This window comes from Triplophysa dalaica, chromosome 9, assembly GCF_015846415.1.
Source record: "Triplophysa dalaica isolate WHDGS20190420 chromosome 9, ASM1584641v1, whole genome shotgun sequence".
Lineage (NCBI taxonomy): Eukaryota > Metazoa > Chordata > Actinopteri > Cypriniformes > Nemacheilidae > Triplophysa > Triplophysa dalaica.
In genome coordinates this window covers 8028538-8047869 of record NC_079550.1, presented here as the reverse complement: position 1 = coordinate 8047869, position 19332 = coordinate 8028538, and the positions used below count along the sequence as shown (strand labels likewise).

At 37.4% G+C, this 19332-nt stretch overlaps 2 protein-coding genes across 2 annotated transcripts; one reads left to right on the top strand and one right to left on the bottom strand.

Moving 5' to 3' along the window:
* The first annotated feature begins 160 nt into the window (after window positions 1–160).
* On the top strand, window positions 161–6506 carry ap2s1 (adaptor related protein complex 2 subunit sigma 1). Its single transcript, XM_056757556.1, has 5 exons — window positions 161–307; window positions 763–912; window positions 1542–1655; window positions 2584–2643; window positions 5259–6506. The coding sequence occupies exons 1-5, from the start codon at window positions 305–307 to the stop codon at window positions 5358–5360; spliced, it is 429 nt and encodes a 142-aa protein (XP_056613534.1). The 5' UTR covers window positions 161–304; the 3' UTR covers window positions 5361–6506.
* Window positions 6507–7076: 570 nt separating this feature from the next.
* Window positions 7077–19035, bottom strand: rab4b (RAB4B, member RAS oncogene family). The gene is made up of 8 exons (XM_056757386.1): window positions 18874–19035; window positions 13885–13965; window positions 13049–13163; window positions 12896–12958; window positions 11274–11428; window positions 10831–10926; window positions 10064–10242; window positions 7077–9860 (listed from the first exon to the last, which is right to left on the bottom strand). Exons 1-7 carry the CDS (start codon window positions 18887–18889, stop codon window positions 10127–10129), a joined length of 642 nt encoding a protein of 213 aa, XP_056613364.1. The 5' UTR covers window positions 18890–19035; the 3' UTR covers window positions 7077–9860; window positions 10064–10126.
* Window positions 19036–19332: the final 297 nt, after the last annotated feature.

Sequence of the window (19332 nt, the reverse complement as noted above, 5' to 3'; positions counted from 1 at the left end):
CTTTTTTTTTATCTTTCGAGTCATGTGCTATCGTCGTAAGCGATTAAACCTGAATCAACATGGTACTTGTAGTCTTGGAGTCACATTTTCTTCATGTCCTTCTATAAAAATGTTTGCCATTCTAAACTACAATACCCACAATCTGTAGCGCCAACGGCCTTCCGCTCGCATCCTGTCCGATGGGTGAAGATAGCGGACGGCTACAGCACATAGCTCAAACTGCGATTGTTACATTTCCTAACATAGATAAATTAAACATTTATTGAATAACATAGACGTCCTGGACTTATAAAGACAGAACATTATGGTAAGTTGTTATACTTGGTCTAGTGGTTTCTTGATTCAATATTTTAAATGTCAATTCGCCTTAGCTAACAGGCTAACGTTAGTATGATATATGTCGACAGCAGAAACATAAACCAAGGTCATAAAATAATAATCTAAAATGTATACTACAGTATACAGTCTTTTGATAATTGAATATTATTTAATCCGGCTTCATATAGAAATTGTTATGAATGAGTAAAAATGCTACATGCCATTGCCTGGCTGATTTGTGCAAGTTTCTGCAAATCAAGTGTATTATTTATTCTAATTTATATATGATGGCATTTAAAACGGCACCCATAGTAGCACGAGAACTTTAATTTAGTGATGCTGTCCTCTGAAACAACAAGGTCCTTCATCAGTTGGCTTTATTGGATGAAATTAAAGATTTATAATATTAAGACTTCACTTTTCTTGTTTCCCTCTTTTGTGCAGATCCGCTTTATCCTCATCCAGAATCGGGCAGGAAAGACCAGACTGGCGAAGTGGTACATGCAGTTTGATGATGATGAGAAACAGAAGCTTATTGAAGAGGTTCATGCTGTAGTGACAGTCCGTGATGCCAAACACACCAACTTTGTAGAGGTACGACACTTCATACTTTTTTCATAAAGTCTATTCTATCATGCTTTAAAGTGATAGTTAACCCAAAAATGAAAATTCCCTCATTATTTACCCGCTTTATTGTCATTTCAAACCTTTTTGACTTTCTTTCTTCCGCAGAACACAAAAGAAGATATTTTAAAGAAAGTTAGTAACTGAACAGCACTGGCCCCCATTCACTTATATTATATTATGGACACAAAACCAATGCAAGTGAATGTGGGCCAGTTAACAAGATTCTTCAAAATATCTTCTTTTGTGTTCTGTGAAAGAAAGTCATAAAGGTTTGAAATGACGAAAGGTTGAGTAAATGATGACAGTATTTTTATTTTTGGGTGAACCCGCTTTCACATTAACTCATGATACAGTATCTTGCATCAAATATACAGTTTTAGACAATTTATATCCAGTCAAAATGAACTGTAGTGTAAAAACGAGTCATTAAAACATAAAACACAGTAATATGTCACTGTTTTAAATAACTATACACCAAACATGAAGATTCTCAATATTATTGTATAACTACACCCAGACATCAAAATAATATATTGTATGGCTTTGTTCCTGCAGATACTCTCTCTGAATTTATGTTGTGTTGTTTTTCTTTGCAGTTCAGAAACTTCAAAATCATTTACAGGCGGTACGCCGGCCTGTACTTCTGTATTTGTGTGGATGTGACGGACAATAACCTGGCTTACCTGGAGGCTATTCACAACTTTGTTGAGGTAAACCATATCCAAATCAAGCCAGTCAAATTTTTCAATAAACAAAATCTAAATGTCATTAGCTGTGTCTCCTGTATTTAATTCGGCAGCTAAATAGCGTAATAATTTTGAAATCTTAAATACTAAATTGATTACGCAGCACAGAATCCATAATTATAAAGTTTTTTTTATGCATCATTTATAACACCTAAATGCAGATAAGATATGCAGGCTCTTACGTGACATTTTGAATGCTTAGTTAGAAACATAAATAGACTTTAACAAGCATCTCTAATGTGCAGCATGATAAATGGCCTTAGAACAGTTTGCATTGATGTGTTTTGAAAGTGTGTGTCTATTTGTTCTTACATACCAGACATATCAATATAAGCACACTCTTGTGGTATATATGTTGATATTTATGTATATGCTATAGGATTTTTATATAGATTTTTTGCAACAAGATGAAAACAATCTTCACTTAAACAAACAGGTAAATTAAGGGACCCCAGAGCTGCGGGGAGCTCTTTTGCTGGCGTTATTTTCCATGTTTTAGAGACAGATGGAATGTGGCCATGAGGGAAACCAGCGGCCAGGAGTTCAAGAACATTGTGAGATGGAATGCTAGGACTTCCTCTGACCCTGACTGTAAACAACTCCCCCGTCATATCCCCGCATCACTTGGACCCAAACCAGCCCATATGCTAAATGTCACCGGATTAAAAGCAACATCACATTCACCTAGACACCCGTCAATGCTACTACTAACCTAAAAGCAGCGTCAGTCATTGAAAATGATACATTTATTCAAATTAGAATCTGAACTATTCAAAGAATATAGGACACCTGATGCCAAACTAATACAATTTTTGTGCTTTTTTTTGTCATAAGTAGATTCTAGTTACAATGAAGCTGTTTGTAACCAATATGTTTTCCTTGTACTCAACAGGTTTTGAATGAGTATTTCCACAATGTGTGCGAATTAGATCTGGTGTTCAATTTCTACAAGGTAAGTGTACAATTTCCTTTACATTACAAAAATAAAAGAACAGCCTTTACTTTATGAGTACCATTATTTATATATAAAATTGCAGGTTCGTTTTATAAATTCTCTTCGTGTGAGTTGAAACAAAGTTAGTTTATTGAAGTTGTGTCACTCGGCGGCCATGCTTGCAACATCTCTAGGCAGCCATTTCAGTCATAGCGAGACCACTGTCCTATCTCTGTGAATGAGGGAAGACAAATTTTTCTAAAATCGCTGTTAAATAAATAGCATATATCCAGCCAACAGTTAAACCTGACAGCAACTGTTCTATAATTTTTGTTTTTATATCTCAAGATTGCGCAAAAAAAAAATTCAAGGTCGCTTCAGCCACTCGCAAGACTGTGTACAGCTCCGCACCATAGAATTGTCAGTCTATATCGATTGACCATTGGCTCTTATTAATGGAAGGCGTGGCTTTAGTAAGCGGTGATGTTTTCCCTTCCTATTCATAGTAATGGCAGTGCCTATGGTTGGGAATCAAAAATCAATTACAATTTAGAATCGAAAGGTTAGGGATCGGATCGGAATTTGGGATCGGATCGGAATTTGATACTTCAAATAATTTTTTTAACTCCTTTCATCAATTCACAAAACAAGGTTGCTGTGTGTGTGTGTGTGTGTGTGTGTGTGTGTATGTGTGTGTGTGTGTATGTATGTATGTATGTATGTATGTACACACACACACAATAAGCAGCTCATATATATATATATATATATATATATGTATATATATATATCTATATGTATGTGTATATATATATATAAAGGGCTCTAGACTGCGACCAGAATGTTTTTTTATAACGTGCGAGGTAACATTTCACAGGGTCGCATTGGTGCGGGTGAGTAAAATAAATTTTTGCACACATGTAATGTGATTTATGAGTGGTGAATGACGCGCTTATGATAATTGTAGAAAAGAGCGAGCAGAGAGCTGGTCAGTCCCTCTGTCTCCGAACTAAAGTGTGTGTTCGACTTCATTCGGTGTTGCGCAGACCGAACGGCATAAACGCACTAGAGTGCTCCATATGCTTTTAAGACTCTCTCACGGAACATTGATGTCATTTTCTGATCGCTCTGCGCAGCAGGTATGTATTAAAGGACATAAAGGATCATAGAAATCCTATCCAATTAACTCTTTTCGAAACTAGGAACCGATAAGAATAGAAATCCATAAATAGAATCAGAATTGCTAAAAATCTAAGGATAACCAATCCTAGAAATTCCGCATTTTGTTAGTACTGTGTCTATTATCTTTGTTTGAAGTCAGATAACGTCAAACTGATGTTGCCAATGAAATCGTACCTGACAGCTCAAAGTCATCATTATAAGCTTACAATTGTGAATTAGAGTAATGTAAAGAGAGCTCTTAATTTTTTATAAAACAAAGTTATGGGTTGCAGATTAAAATCTTGACAAACTAGTCAACTCTAGTTTAATGAGTTGTCACTTATTTTTGATTACTCATCCCGCCCATCTCTGTAGAGATTGCACTATTGAGCAACTACCGGTATAAATGTGATTGGTACGAGCAAAATGCTTCAGTACATCATATCCACAAAGCATTTCAATGAAAGGGACATTAGAGATTCACCGGCAGACAAACGGCCCAACCAGTCAAAACGAGAGAGAGATAAAGATGTAATTAGCTCTGTGTTTCAGCAGTAATGCAGCACCATGGCAACAGATAGTTGATGCATAATTACAACAGTCATACAATTAAGAAGATGCATTTGCTGCAAGAGAGGCTGCCATTAAAGGAAAACCACAAGTAATTATAGAAAAAAAGAGTTGCTCTGGGTGATTACATTTGATTTCTGCCGCACTCATTACACAATGTATTTTTGAATCCACTTATTGCGTGAACAGAGTTTTGCCCACACTTAAGCTGGTGAACAAACAGCAAGCTGATTAAAACCATGTCCTCACCAAACGCGACGGAATATCTTCCATGTTAACCAGAGGTTTTGTCCTGATCAGCAACGATAGCGCTGCGTGCCAAGCAATCTAATTCTGCGACGTTGCGGCTGACAGCTCCACCCACACAACGGTCTCATTCGATGAAAGTTCTGCACCTCATGAATATTAATCGCCAAACATGGATGTAGACAGGCTATATACATTTGATTACATACGTTTAGATTCAAAAGTTATAGCATAGTGTCCTGTGAGGCATAACTGAAGTCATGAGAACAAGACGCTCTTTGTGCACTCTTCAGCTGTAGCATGCGAGGCTGTGTGGACAGAGAAAAATGGTTCTGATTGGCTGTGTTTTGTGATTGATCGCATCCCGCCCCTTTTTCGCGTTCGGAATGGACAAACAAATTGCTTATCTCAGGAATCTCATTGCATCGCGTTTGGTTAGTATGCGGTGTAAAGTTTGATAAAAAAACGGATAAAGTTTTTCTCGATGTTAAAAATCAGCCTGTTCTTTCAATCCTAAACAGTATCTTTCGGGTACATTTGTTATACGGGTTGGAATTCTCTACATATCCAAAAAGTTAATCATAACAGAATGTTCATATTTTGGGTGAACTGTCTCTTTAAGAGCAAATTTAAATTGATGTGTCTTATTGTTGTAGGTATACACGGTGGTGGATGAGATGTTTCTAGCAGGAGAGATCAGAGAGACTAGCCAGACCAAGGTCCTCAAGCAGCTCCTAATGCTGCAGTCTCTGGAGTAGAGCTCATTGGTGTTTAGCCCTGTCAATCAATCAGTTATCCATCATTGCAGCTGGTCCCGCCCACCCCTGCTGCAATCAAGCCATAACCTGTGTTTGTGTGTTTGGGTGTAGTCGTGCTAAAAATGCAACCATAAACATTTCACCTTTTCTTTATATCTTTAAATCACATCCACAATTGAAGACTCTGAATTTTTGCGTTAGGTTGATTATAAATTTGAATTTCCCTGTTATTTAGTATTGACCTAATTACTTCTCTGCATGCTTTGGCAATGCCAGATCGAATACATCAGCAATTTTATAGCACAGTAGATTTCAAAGGATCTGTCTGGCAATCTCTCCAAGCACATTCATTAACACTAAAACCAGAGAATGGCTGACGCTTTGGCCAAAAACTGCCGTGGCATTGAAGCGTCTCGCTTTTACAGGATCTACACTCTACACTACTATCCCCAAAAACATTAAACATTTATTATGTTGAATCATTCCTCCCCACACACTTTAGGACAATATTGTCTTATAGTGAAATGTTCAAATTAAATGTTTGATAACCACAATTTAACAAACCGTCAAGTCCAATGTTTTCGTGCTACTTGTTTAAAGCAGTACTGTGAAGTTTCTTTTTGTATTGTGTACATACACATGATCTATGCGTATATTTTAAGTGTAATTTTGATGAAATAACCAGTCATTCCAGTCATCTAAACAAGTTTCTGTTGCCACTTGTTGGAATTGCATTGAATTCTGTGGGCTGTGTGGAGAACCGGAGCCAGCGATTAGGGAGCGGTTTACAGAACAAGGTTGCGTGGAAGAATGAAGCTCGGGGACATGACAAAAGATGGTCTAGTTTTAATTTCCCCTTTTGTAGTGCTGGTTCCCTCACTCCAAAAGCTCTATGGCAACTGCTCAACCTTGAAACTTTCCATTACACTTAGATTCAAAAGTTACTGTCTTTATTTTGTACGTGTATGTTTTATATTGTTTTTTGTCCCTTTTGACTTAGTCAAAATTAGATTTGCCTATTCATCCTTTCACAAGATTGCAGAGTTAAAGTTGATATAAGTGGTGTTCTCTTGTACGTGTTCTTAAAAGTGAGTGTGTATATATATATCCATGGAGGCGAAATAAAGAAATAAGCCTGAAATGAAATGTGTGTTCTTTTATATATTAATCTTGCAATTTTATAACTCACTGTATGTTCTTGAAGAGCTGGATTCTTTTAATGTATTATACTGCCATCTATCGGTCATAACATCAATTGCAAGAACATTTATTTAGGGAGATATTTGTAAGAACGTCAGTAGCCACACAGATCTCATCCCCCATTGATTCCCATAGTATTTGTTTCCCCTACAATGGCAGTAAATGGGAGATGTTTGGTTACTGACATTCTTCCAAATATCTTAATTTGGGTTAATCAGAACAAATGTATACAGGGTTGGAACCATCTGAGGATGAGTTGATACAATTTTCAAAAATCACTTTAAATAATTTAGACCGTCTGCTTCTGTACCTTTCAACTTTTCAATTGCTAAGAAACACATTCCCAACTGCCCATGTGATTTTATTAGGCTGCTTGAGTATTTTGTCACCCATCAACATCACATCTATGGAGGTTTGCCTGCATTTGGACTTGCCAACATTAAAGTGGAGATCAGGTTCCTGACATAGCAACTTGTCATTGTTAGACTCTTCCACCACACAAAAACAAAACAAATGTTCAAATAACATAAGAAACAAGCAAACTTTAATTCGTCATCTTTAAAATTAACAAGCACCCACACCCCAACAACTCCTATAGACATTTTCATTCTTATTTACAGCACAATGATTCAGATTTACAGTATTTATGAATAAACAAATCACACCGGTTACTAAGCAACAACTGATTTATGCAGTATTTTTAACTACCCGTCAAATGCACTGGAGTGTTTCAAATTGATTTTGGTATGAAATGCTATCAAATCCCATCAAATGTCATTACCTGGGCAGTGGAGCTCTTCTAACATCATGTACCACATATCTATAAGAGCACACAAAGCTTCACCATGCAAATGTAAAGGGGGAACAATTGTAAATTGACTACAGTGCATATCATCAACATTACAGGAATGTTCCAGTGCTCAAGTTAAGCTGTGACATCTCATCTGTCAGGTGCTGTCCATTACTGCTGAAAAATACCTGAAACGCATTTTTGGATAGATCATTTTTCTTCAGTAATCGAAAGCATGCGGCAGATTTGTTGATAAAGCTTAACCTGTACACCCATATGTTCAATATTTTAGATTAAGGTTAGGAACAGAAAACAGAAGTGACTGTAGTTAAAGCAACAAATAAAAACCTCAGCAAAGTGCAGGTCACAGTAAATGTGCATTTTAAAAGAGCTCACACACTAATGAAAGCATAATACATCGATGATCTAATGTGAACAATCGTATGGTTAGTCTGTTAAGGCTTTTCTTTGTGCTTGAGGAGACGAGGTCTCCACCCTCCTCACAATTACAACTAACAGAATGTCCACAGCTGTCGTGATGAGAAAACAGCTCTTGACGCCACTGAAATGATTGCGGACTACTCTTCAGTAAGGAATGATCACTCCTCAAACAATATACTCTCTCATTTAATATCATTAAATGACTATACATTTTACAATTCTTTAAGTACAGTTTATAAACAGTCAGAAAAGTGCACTTGCAGAGAAAAATCAAGAGAAATAAAAAGCACGTATCACACAGATAGAGACGGCTGTCTGTGGTGCATAATGATGCTATCATTGAGCGGAGGACTGTGCTGGCCATCACCTCTAGATCTCTCCTTCATGGGTAACCAGAGCAAACGGCAAGTAAAGAAAAAACTCTAAAACGTGACGGTAATGGAGACTAATGTCAAGGTCTCAGTTTAAACAAGTCTGGTGGAAAATCCACTTTAAAGTGATAGTTCACCTAAAAGTGAAAATTCTGTCATCATTTACTCACGCTCTGGCCATTTCAAACCTGTATGACATTTTTTCCCCTTTGCGGAACACACACACAAAAAAAAAGATATTTTGAAAAAAGTTGTTAACCGGCAACCATTGACTTGCATTGGATTTGTGTTCATACGACCAACGTTGTTCAGTTACCAACATTCTTCAAAGTATCTTTGTTTGTGTTTTGCAGAAGAAAGAAGGCGAGAAAACGGTGAAAGAATTTTCATTTTTTAGTGAACTACTTCTTGTACCTTGTGGTGTCTAAATGAAATAAATTGCATGAAACTCGGTGAATCTTATGAAATGGGCCAAATTTCACCCCAAAATAGAAAACAAAAAAGAATATAAAGCCAATATTAACAGACAATTATTATTTTGTATTATATAACTTTCTTATTACTGTAAATGTCATAATTGAAAAAAACCCCACAATTATCAGCATCATATAATAAAAACCACTAAGATGTCAAGTTACAACTTGAACATTTCAAAATTAAACAATATATTATTTTCGCATTAAAGAAGTGAGCAGCTGAGACTTGAGAAAAAGAGGTTTCAATCTGTCTCAATTCAAAAAAACCTAACTGGCGTTAAAATATTTTGATATTCTTTAAGCAATACATAAATGTATATTTTGGGATGAAATATGACCCTGATACCTTGACTGTTCTCGTGCAACTTTAAGTAATTAAGCAATTAGACGTACAGTATGGCCTAATGGAGTGATAAAATCTTAAATCAGGCATTTCTTTGTAAAACAAAAATGCATTTAAAATCTGGATATTCCTTATGAATGGAACTCACAAAACTTAAACGTCCATAAATATGTTCAACAAACATGTGTGAAAGTCGGAGGTCCAGGTGGAGTATGACTGATGTTAAGACGGATGATAACCTCCAAGCCAGGGCAGCGGTGAACATCTGATATGCTCCTGATAGCAGCAACCAAATGTCAAAGTCCTAACAGATGGTCCTTTTTTCCCATCAGCTCTTTGTGTTTTCAAGAGCTCTGCCCGCAGATGTGTTATAGATGCAAGGCCAATGCAACAGGGTGTATAGCAGTTTTAACCCAAATAGTAGACATCAGTATCTAAACAACTGCTAATTCGGTTTGTCATCTACCATTTGGGAACAACGCAATAAAACAACAGGGGGAACATTCAAATAAACACGAAAACAGTCAGATGTGTTGATGTATGAAATGCTGTTACAATGGTTTTAAAGACTTGTGAAATGTATCTACTGGTAGAATGATTTAACCCAGTCCTGTGAAATCTAGTTGATGGCTGTTTACCCTTTAAGAATGAACTGTGAGGATCACATGATATGTAAAATACACACAGTCTGTCAGTCAGATCAGTATTCACCTCTATTGTCCGTGTCCCAGCCCGGCTCAAAGAGTCCGGGGAGATCTGTCCTAGGCAGAGGGCTTTATTTCTGAGGTCAGAGGTTAAGTTTGCGAATGGACTTCAGAGAAAACGATCCAGATGTGTCTGGGTGTGGTAGGATCCGTGCATACCCAGAAACACCTGAAGCTGAAAAAGTAAAAGTTAATTAATGTTTATAAACTTCAAGTCGCACACTGACCGTTTGATGGCTAAACAAACTGTCCCGCCTCAAACTTAAGCATTTGGTTTCTTGAACAAGGCAATGTTTTAAAGCTACACAATCTACAATAGATTTGCCCTCGAGTACGGAAATGTAAAATGAATGTCATTGTGTGATGAACGTCACTCACCCGAGGGAGGAAAGGTTGGGTGTGGAAGGATGGAGTCAGGTAGCGGTCAGGGCGTCCGGACCCCTAGCAGTTACACTGCTGCTTGGTCTGTGCGGCAGAACCCCGGGGCTGTCGGAGTTGCCTCAGGGACGCGTCGCCGTACTGGATCCCAGAACCCATCCGCTCCGGGTCTAACTCACCTTTATATGAACAGCAAGAAACATTAAGTAAACCATCATTACCTAAACAAAAGCTGAGCTTAAAGGAACAGTTCACCCAAAAATCAAAATAATGTCCGTTCACTCATCCTTGAGTTGTTCCGAATCTGTACACATTTCTTTGTTTAGATGAACACAGAGAACGATTATTATGCTAATGCTCATGACCAAATTGTTCTCTGCCCTATTGACCACCATAGTAGGAAAAATTAATCCGTAACTGTCTTTGTTCTGTTGAACACAAAATAATATATTTTGAAGAATATAGGACAGCAAACAGTTCTGGGGCACTTTTGACTACTATTGTCATTTTTACTACTACGGTAGTCAATGGTGACCAAGAACTGTTTGGTTACAAGCATTCTTACTTATCTATATCTTTCTCTGTGTTCATCAGAACAAAGACATTTATTCAGATTTGGAAAAACTTGAGGGAGAGTAAAAGAAGACCCCGTCCCTTTAATGTGAAAGGGATATTTAAAATATAAAATATTTAAATATTATAATAATAATATATTTAAAAGAGAAAGAAAAAGTCATAAAAACGACCCGCAAAATGTTTTCTTTTACCTGACTCGATCTTGCCGAGGATGGTGCGAGCACATTTGAGAAAGGCCTCCTCTACATTCTCCCCAGTTAAAGCACTCGTCTCCAAAAACATCAGCTCTGGATGGAGGACACACCCAAATATTCATGTCAAAGATCATTTTTTCTTAACTGTCCTTGTGTATCCTAATAATCTTCATTGGTTCATAACAAAGTTTTGTTTCAAAAGCAGCATCAGCGACTAGGAATGTGGTGATGTTCTTTATTAAGGTACTACAAAACATATGGGTTTTCTATTTCTGCCTCTACAATTCATGCTAAGTAAAGCTTTGTTATACAATTCTGTGAATTATAGTAGTGATAGTATTAGAGTGGTTTCAGGTATTACAGCTCATGTCCTTTCACAGCCAGAATGTGAGTTTATTTGAATTGTAGAATGAGTGTTTCTGCTGAAGAGCATCTCTAACCGTTCTCCTGGGCAAAGCGAGAGGCTTCCAGAAAGGTGACCTCACGATCTGCATCCAGATCTTTTTTATTTCCGCACAGAATGATCGCGATGTTGGGACTGGCCAGTGTTCGTGCATCCGTCAGCCAGTTAGTCAGAGCATTGTAGGTCTCACGACTAGAAAACACACACACAACAGTTACCACTCATTCAAATCGCACTGATTTCAAAGCGGTGTTATTCATCATTCCAGACATTTCCAAATCAACTGCTGCAGACATTTTTCACCTGTAGACCATTTCATTGGACGCGCGCACCTGGACTGCAGGTTACTTCCGGACTGTGTTTGTTTATTTGTCTGGCTAGTGTCTAATAATATAACTATTTATATTTAATTTACGTTAATATGACTTTATTTTCCCATTTTATTGCACAATAATTGTATTAAATAAAGGATTTGTGGAATTTTGTTGTATGTTAATTTCATTAAATAAACCATTGGTTGAATGGGTCCTGTAGTTTGGTCACATTAAAACAAACCTTATTTTACACTGACATCTAGCGGTCAAGCTTAGTTTCACAGTCTAAATTAAAAATATTGGACAGGCAGGTTTAGTCAAGTAACAGTTCTTCAGTTTCTTTCTGCTTGTTATCAGAAATAATCTACAGGCACTATTATTTGTGAATGTGTAACGGAAGATAAGTGCAGTCCATGAACGCTGCACTGTAACGTTTGTTTAAGTTGTCCCTTTGAAACCGTCTATAAACTGCACGATACATCAAGCCCTGAACTTGAAACTACTTCCCACAACTGAAAGCAAAACAGGATTCACTGCTAAACAAGCAAAGATGACACACAAGTCTATAGAAAAAACAACACGATATGTGTTGACTGCTAAAATTAAGGTGAAATTTACAGTCCATGAACTTTGCAGGGCTGAAACCTAACATTTCTTTTACAAGCCTATTGTTTGGATGAAAGATTACAAAGGCAAACGTTTGTTTTTGTAATAATGTGACCAATGAATCATGAAGTATAAGACCAGGAAGTTGTTTGTATTTACAGAGAATTCAGTCTCTTGGAAACTGGCTTATGAAACTAATCTTCACTTTCAATAATACAGTTTCTAAGAAATCACTGTCCGTAACACTCTATAAGAGATAGTAAATGCTTCACATTTCTTTAGAGTGCACACATCACGCTTTCTTGAAACTTGTCATTCTCCTTGGCAACCATTAGCCCATGGCCGAAATATTGGGTGAATGGGTGAAGGTTCAACATAAAGCAATGAATGTGGTCTGACAGTTTCTAAAAGATGACCCCTATATTCTATCCATCAACCACACACACACGCAGCCTAGCAAACGCACGCGATCCATCATTCTGTTCATTTTTCTCTGAGTGTGTCTGTGCCGTGTCAAGCTGACACCCTGTTTAACGGACTGGATCTCTCTGGGTTTCCGCTTGACAAAATATAATATTTTATTACCCAGCTGTCGCTCTTTATTATTCCATTCCCTCTCTCTCAATTACTATGACAGCTGCGTAGCAACCACAAGCTTTCTCTCTTTGCGCTTGACTTTTTACAGAATCGTTTGTTTTAAAAGCCTATTTAAGACCAGATAAAAAAAATGTGGCCATACCTTGTGATGTCGTACACTAGAAGAGCCCCGGCTGCTCCACGATAGTAACTGCGGGTGACTGACCTATAAGACACAAGCGGTGACTGATCACGACCAATCAGAGTCAGCATATAGCAATGGGGATATTCTAATGGACTAATCATAGAAAAGTACCTAAAACGCTCCTGTCCAGCCGTGTCCCAGATCTGCAGTTTGACTGTCTTGCCGCCGACGTTGACAACCCTGGATCCGAATTCAACACCGATGGTGTGGTTGGAGTCCTGTTTGACTGTAAAAGATGATGTTTGGTTAGCAAGTTACACCAAGTGCTGAACTAAAATCAAATGTTTCCTTTTCCGTGATGGCAAGAATGTTTTAAGACAAATGATTTGGTTCATATGACTTTAATATATTGTCAGGAGGTGCAGATATTTTGTGTTGCCTGTATTGGCTTTAACACTCTTAAAGGTGCTGCGTGTCATTATTTGGAGGACCTTTTGACAGAAATGCAATTTAATATACATGTCTCCTTCAGCAAAGAATAAAAAAAGTAAGACATGTTTGTCCTGTGCAGCCATCGTAGTGCTTCTAAAAGGAGGGGGAAGGTTGGAGTGAGCCATTGGTTGCAATTCACAACCTCACCACTAGACGCCGCTAAATTTCATACACTGGACCATTCAAAAGCATCTGTGAACTTAAATTTCATAAACAGAAAATGTTCATCTTTGTGTGAGCTGTTCCTTTAAGAGTTTTCTATGTATTCATTATAACTTCTGATGGCATTGGATTTTCTAAGCTCACCGACAGCGTGGTTTTTATTCAATGCTGCTTTGCCTTGCGAATGAAATGTTTAAACATTCTTATTCACATTGCAAATGCATGTCAAGCTACTGTCCTTTTCCCAAATACCTTCCATGCCCTTCTCTTTGTCTCTGCTGAATGCCACAAGAATGAAAAGTCATTTTTTTTATTAAAGTCTTTGTGAGATTGAGACATTAATAAGCACTTACATTTGTTCTCTATGAACTGGTGCAGTAGGCATGATTTCCCAGTCCCAGCGCTGCCAATCACCAGGAACTTAAACAGGAAATCTGAAACCAAGAGAGAGAGAAAGTGAATCAATATGAGAGTTGAGGTCCATCCTGATTTAACCCTTCTCTCATTCGTTCATGTGAGACAGGTCATTTCCTTTAGGTGTGTATTCTTGTGCGAAACACACGAGAAGATATTTTGAGAAATGTCTCTGGGGTTTTTTGTCCATACAATGGAAGTCAATGGGGGTCTGTGTCCATACAATGGAAGTCAATGGGGGTCTTACTGTCTTATTGAGCATGTACGCTCTGCAGATGTTCAGTCTAAGTGGAACGGGTCCTGACCCGGCCCATACAGCAGACCGCAGGGTTCAGCTGCTGACCTCTATGAGCCGAGCCAACCAAACAGCTCTTTGTGTCTTAAGAGGGCGCTGATAAAGACCTCTTCGTATATGTGGAAATGAGATGCACTCAAACATAAAAGACGACACAGAGAAGAGATTCAGAATTGCAGCATGATATGTAGAGATGATGTGTCCATCACAGTCCGCATGGAACATATGCAGCATGACGACAAGCGTGTATGGATCATTACAAACCCTTATATACATTCTCAGTAAACTTCCCCAAAACATCGGCTCTATTCACAACCTAGTGAGCTGCCTTTATGTTTCCTGCCTAAATCATCAAGTGAAATGGAACATTATAAGTGACTGATCTGGAACATTCTAATAAAGGCAGTGACTCCCCTCAGCAAGTGCACCAAGCCCATCTGGAGTTTGCCAAAAGGCACCTGAAGGACTCTCAGACCATGAGAAACAAAATGATCTGTTCTGATAAAAGAATAGCAAGTGTCATGTCTAGAGGAAACCAGGCACCGCTTATCACCTGGCCAATACCATGGTGGTGGTGGCAGCATCATGCTGTTGGGGATGTTTTTCAGCGGCAGGAATTGGGAGACTAGTCAGGATCGAAGGGAAGATGAATGCAGCAATGTACAGAAACATCCTCGATGAAAATCTGCTCCAGAGTGCTCTGGACTTCAGACTGGGGCGAAGGTTCCTCTTCCAACAGGACGATGACCCTAAGCACACAGCCAAGATAAAAAAGGAGTGGCTACAGGACAACTCTGTGAATGTCCTTGAGTGGCCCAGCCAGAGCCCAGACTTGAACCCCATTGAATATCTCTGGAGAGATCTGAAAATGGATGTGAACCGATGCTCACCATCCAACCTGATGGAGCTTGAGAGGTCCTGCAAAGAAGAATGGGAGAAACTGCCCAAAAATAGGTGTGACAAGCTTGTAGAATCATACTCCATAAGCGTTGAGGCTGTAATTGGTGCCAAAGGTGCTTCAACAAAGTATTGAGCAAAGGCTGTGAATACTTATATACATGTGCTTTTATATTTTTAATAAATTTGCAAAGATTTCAAACAAACTTCTTTCACTTAGTCATTATGGGGTATTGTTTGTAGAATTTTGAGGAAAATTATGAATTGAATCCATTTTTGAATAAGGCTGTAACATACCAAAATGTGGAAAAGTGAAGCGCTGTGAATACTTTCGGGATGCACTGTATCTGTATTTTGTTGGCGATCGGCGTGTACGCTCATAATCTAAACAACACAAATTTAAAGTGAATCAATACTTATGCAGGGATAATGCGATGATGTAGGGTATTGTGTGCTCGTGATTTATTTTCTCCGCCGCACACCCCTTAGTCTTATTTTTCCGGAAATACTCGTACAGCTGTATCTGTCTTATATAAATTTGATCAAACCAAAAATTCTTAGAAGATACAAAGTATGCTTTTACTCTGTATAACTGTATTATTGCTCCTGTATGACATATCGCCTTTTTCTCCCTAAACTCTTTGGAAGTCGTTTTGAATAAAAGTGTCTGCTAAATGACAAAATGTTAATGTACTCTATAGGTACTCAAGATTAATATGAGATTGGAAGAAACTGAGTGTGTTACGGCAGCTTTATAGTATTGAGTCCGATTAAATGAATGTCTACATTTGAGTCCTATTAAATAAAGCGTTCTATTTATAAGTTATATGAAATAAAAGGTCTACGTTGAGTCACAATGAATGAAGTGGTCTAGTCAGCTAACGGGTACTATTTTTGAGGCAAGTATGTGAACTCTGACCATGTGGTTCTGTTTATAGAAACACATTTGGTTGATGCATGTTCACATAAATCCTATACCACCAGCTATTACTATTTGCACATATTTGTGAACTAAATTAAAATGATCACCTACTAGACATTAGTGCTGTAATATAACTTTACATTTCCAGACCCATAAGGAAGGTAAATGGATATTAAAAAGCAGATGGACCAAATGATGCGGTTTAGTTTTTTTGCGGTTTAGCATATTTATATTCAAATAACAGTTGAAATGAAAAATTCTGTCATGAATTATACTTTCACAAATTACATAAAAGAGGGTTGAAGACAAAGAAAGTTATTTGGAAGAATGTTAGCAATTGACAGTTCTGGGGCACCATTGGCTACCATAGGAAAATTATTGTAATTATTTTGTTATATTGAACACAAAAGATATTTTAAGGAATTTCGGAAAACAAACAGTTCTGGAGTACTTTTGACTATCATTATATTCTGCTATGTTAGTCAATGATACAATTTCTAATAAAAATATGAAATAAATGTGGGAAGTTTTTATTTTTTAGGTCACTTAAAGTGGGCAGTTTTATTTTTTAGGGCAGTGTTGGCCTGCTCACCGGGAGACTGCATTCATTCATTTATTTATTTAGAAATTAGATGTTATTTATTAGAATGAACTTACTCGTTGTATAAATACCATGCACTGTGCTGTGTTTTAACTTTTCTGTTTTTCCTGTTTGCCCCTGTAAAGCTGCTTTGAAACAATACACATTGTGAAAAGCGCTATATAAATAAACTTGAATTGAATTGAACTTAAACACATTCCTTGCAGATGCTTTTCCGGAAAAAATATAATATAACAATTAACTCTGTTTTATTCACTTGATATTCATCAGCATATATAATACATTGTATATACGGTGAATGTATATGTGTTAATTATGAGGTTATTATAATTTTGGAAATTAATAAGTTAGCTATGAAAAAAATATAAAATAGGCCTATGACAAATTTGCTTTGACATGCAAAAACCGATTTCGATAAAGTGCGACAAATTGTATTACAGTCCATTTTTTAACATCGCTGGTTTCATTTTATTGTTTTATAGAAGCAAAATGAAAAATATTTGTCTTTTTCTGTTGTTACAACATCTATTGGACATCTTTTAGCATAAGTGGAACTGGAAACTTGGTCAAACTTCAATTGAAAATAGAAACCAAAAAAGGAACACATCCACCGTTGGCTTTCACATTTTTGTGACAGGTGTAGTTTAACAGAGAGATGGAGACTGGATAATCCCATATACTGTGAATGACACAGACACACTAATGAGCAAAAAAAACCTAGCCTCAATGAAAAAACTGTTGGAAGGAAATGCGTACCTCAAACAGAACAAAAGATGTTGTCAATAAGTGACACTTTGAATTCTCAGTTTTCATAGCAATTTTCAGCTGCTATGAGCCTTGATTTGTTATAGTGGCACAGCTGAATTACAGTAAATCTGGATGTCACTCACTCGATGACAGATGCTTCAGTGAGGTCATGTTATTGACAAGTACAAGCGACTGTCTGTCTGCTATTAACTTTAGCCTTGGAGATTAGATTAAATTGGCTAAAGACATCAATTTGCTATTGAAGAGCCATTTCGTTGACAGGGCAATATGGTCATTCATTTTCTATTGGCCTGGAACAGTGATTTGTAAACCAATGAATGAATGAAACAGACAGACAGTGTTTCACAGCAGACTGGTGGGGGGTTGAAGGAGAAAGAAGAGGGGGAGATTTCTGCAACATGAAACTCGCATTCACATGAACCACATTAATATTTTATCATCTACAGGCAAGTACATCACTCAATAATAAAGACCCAAGACATACAGTGTAACTAAATAGAGAATTAAAATTATAAACCAGCCATCTGTGATAGGTAATGTCTTATTAACTCAAATACTCATAACTAAAAACTAGCGCACTGCTTAAAAAATGACAAACACTGGAAACAGTGCTGGGCAGCACACTGGAAGCATCTGCAAACAACACAATTTCCATAACTGTTCTCTCTCTGACAGTTTCATTTCTGCCATTGGAGAGATTTCCATCATCACAAGAAACAGGTCACGCCAAGTGCAGTGCATTGTGGGATATACTTAAACTCTAGAATGTGTATAAAGAAAGTAAACGGAGTCAATAACAGGATATTGCAAAATAGCTGCAGCTGTGATGCCAAAAATCTATATAATGTAAATAATATCTATCTTAATAAAACACATTCAACTCAACATTCCCGTTTGAGTTACCAATGTCAATGATAGCAGAGATAAGTGGTGCTGGGTTGAAAAACCCTGTTTTTAAATGTGAAAGAGTGTAGAGAGCGCTCATGTGTGATCGTACGTGATGTTGCTGCAGGTTTTGCGTCACTCCTGTTAACGGAAGTGTCATGGACAGTTGCTAACCACTGATGCGAAGTAAAAACATTTCTTAAAGATATTATTCAGAGTACTGACAGCAATTATCAAATTAGTTCTCTTTTATTTATCCCAACACATACGTACACATTTAAGCACAAATGTTATTAAAGATATCAGCATCAGTAATGTCACAACGTCAAACAAGTACTGCACATATTCTGACAGGCCTATTAAAAGCCATTATTAAAACATATTCATAAACAGTCTCACAACACCACGGTGACAGACGTGAGGTTACGTGTAAATGATGATGTAAGTATTAAAAGCGTTTAAATAAGTAACGGTTTAGATGTGAAATTGATGATGGTGTTGATTCGCGCAAGGACTCGCTAGCTTCAGCGCTAATAACAATTCAATGAAATGATCTTTACCGTATGTCTCTGACATGTCGGTCCCACCGATAAAACCACTCAACCGGTTCTCTTCTCTTCCTCGGATAGTGTTTGCTGTGATTTTGTTTCAGTTTGTGATGCTGGTACTAGCCAACAGGCTAACTGCTGCTGCTGATGCTAACGCCTCTCACCGTTTCCTGCTTACAACACAAACCTGCTCGTGCGCGGCGTGCGCGCCACAGGGGCTGATGTCATGACGTAAATGAAACCAGTGTGGTAACGTAAATCTGTCAAGAACACTTTATAATCATTTTTGAACCCTAAATGTACAAAAGACACAGTACAACGTCTTAAAATATATGCCGGATCAAATAAAACATATTTGTATTACTTCTTTCTCTTTCATTACTTCCTAGAATAAATCAATTAAACAGTAAACGTTTTTGTAAACTACCAATAAAAATGGAAAAAAGGTTTTAAAAAAGGTTTATCAAAACT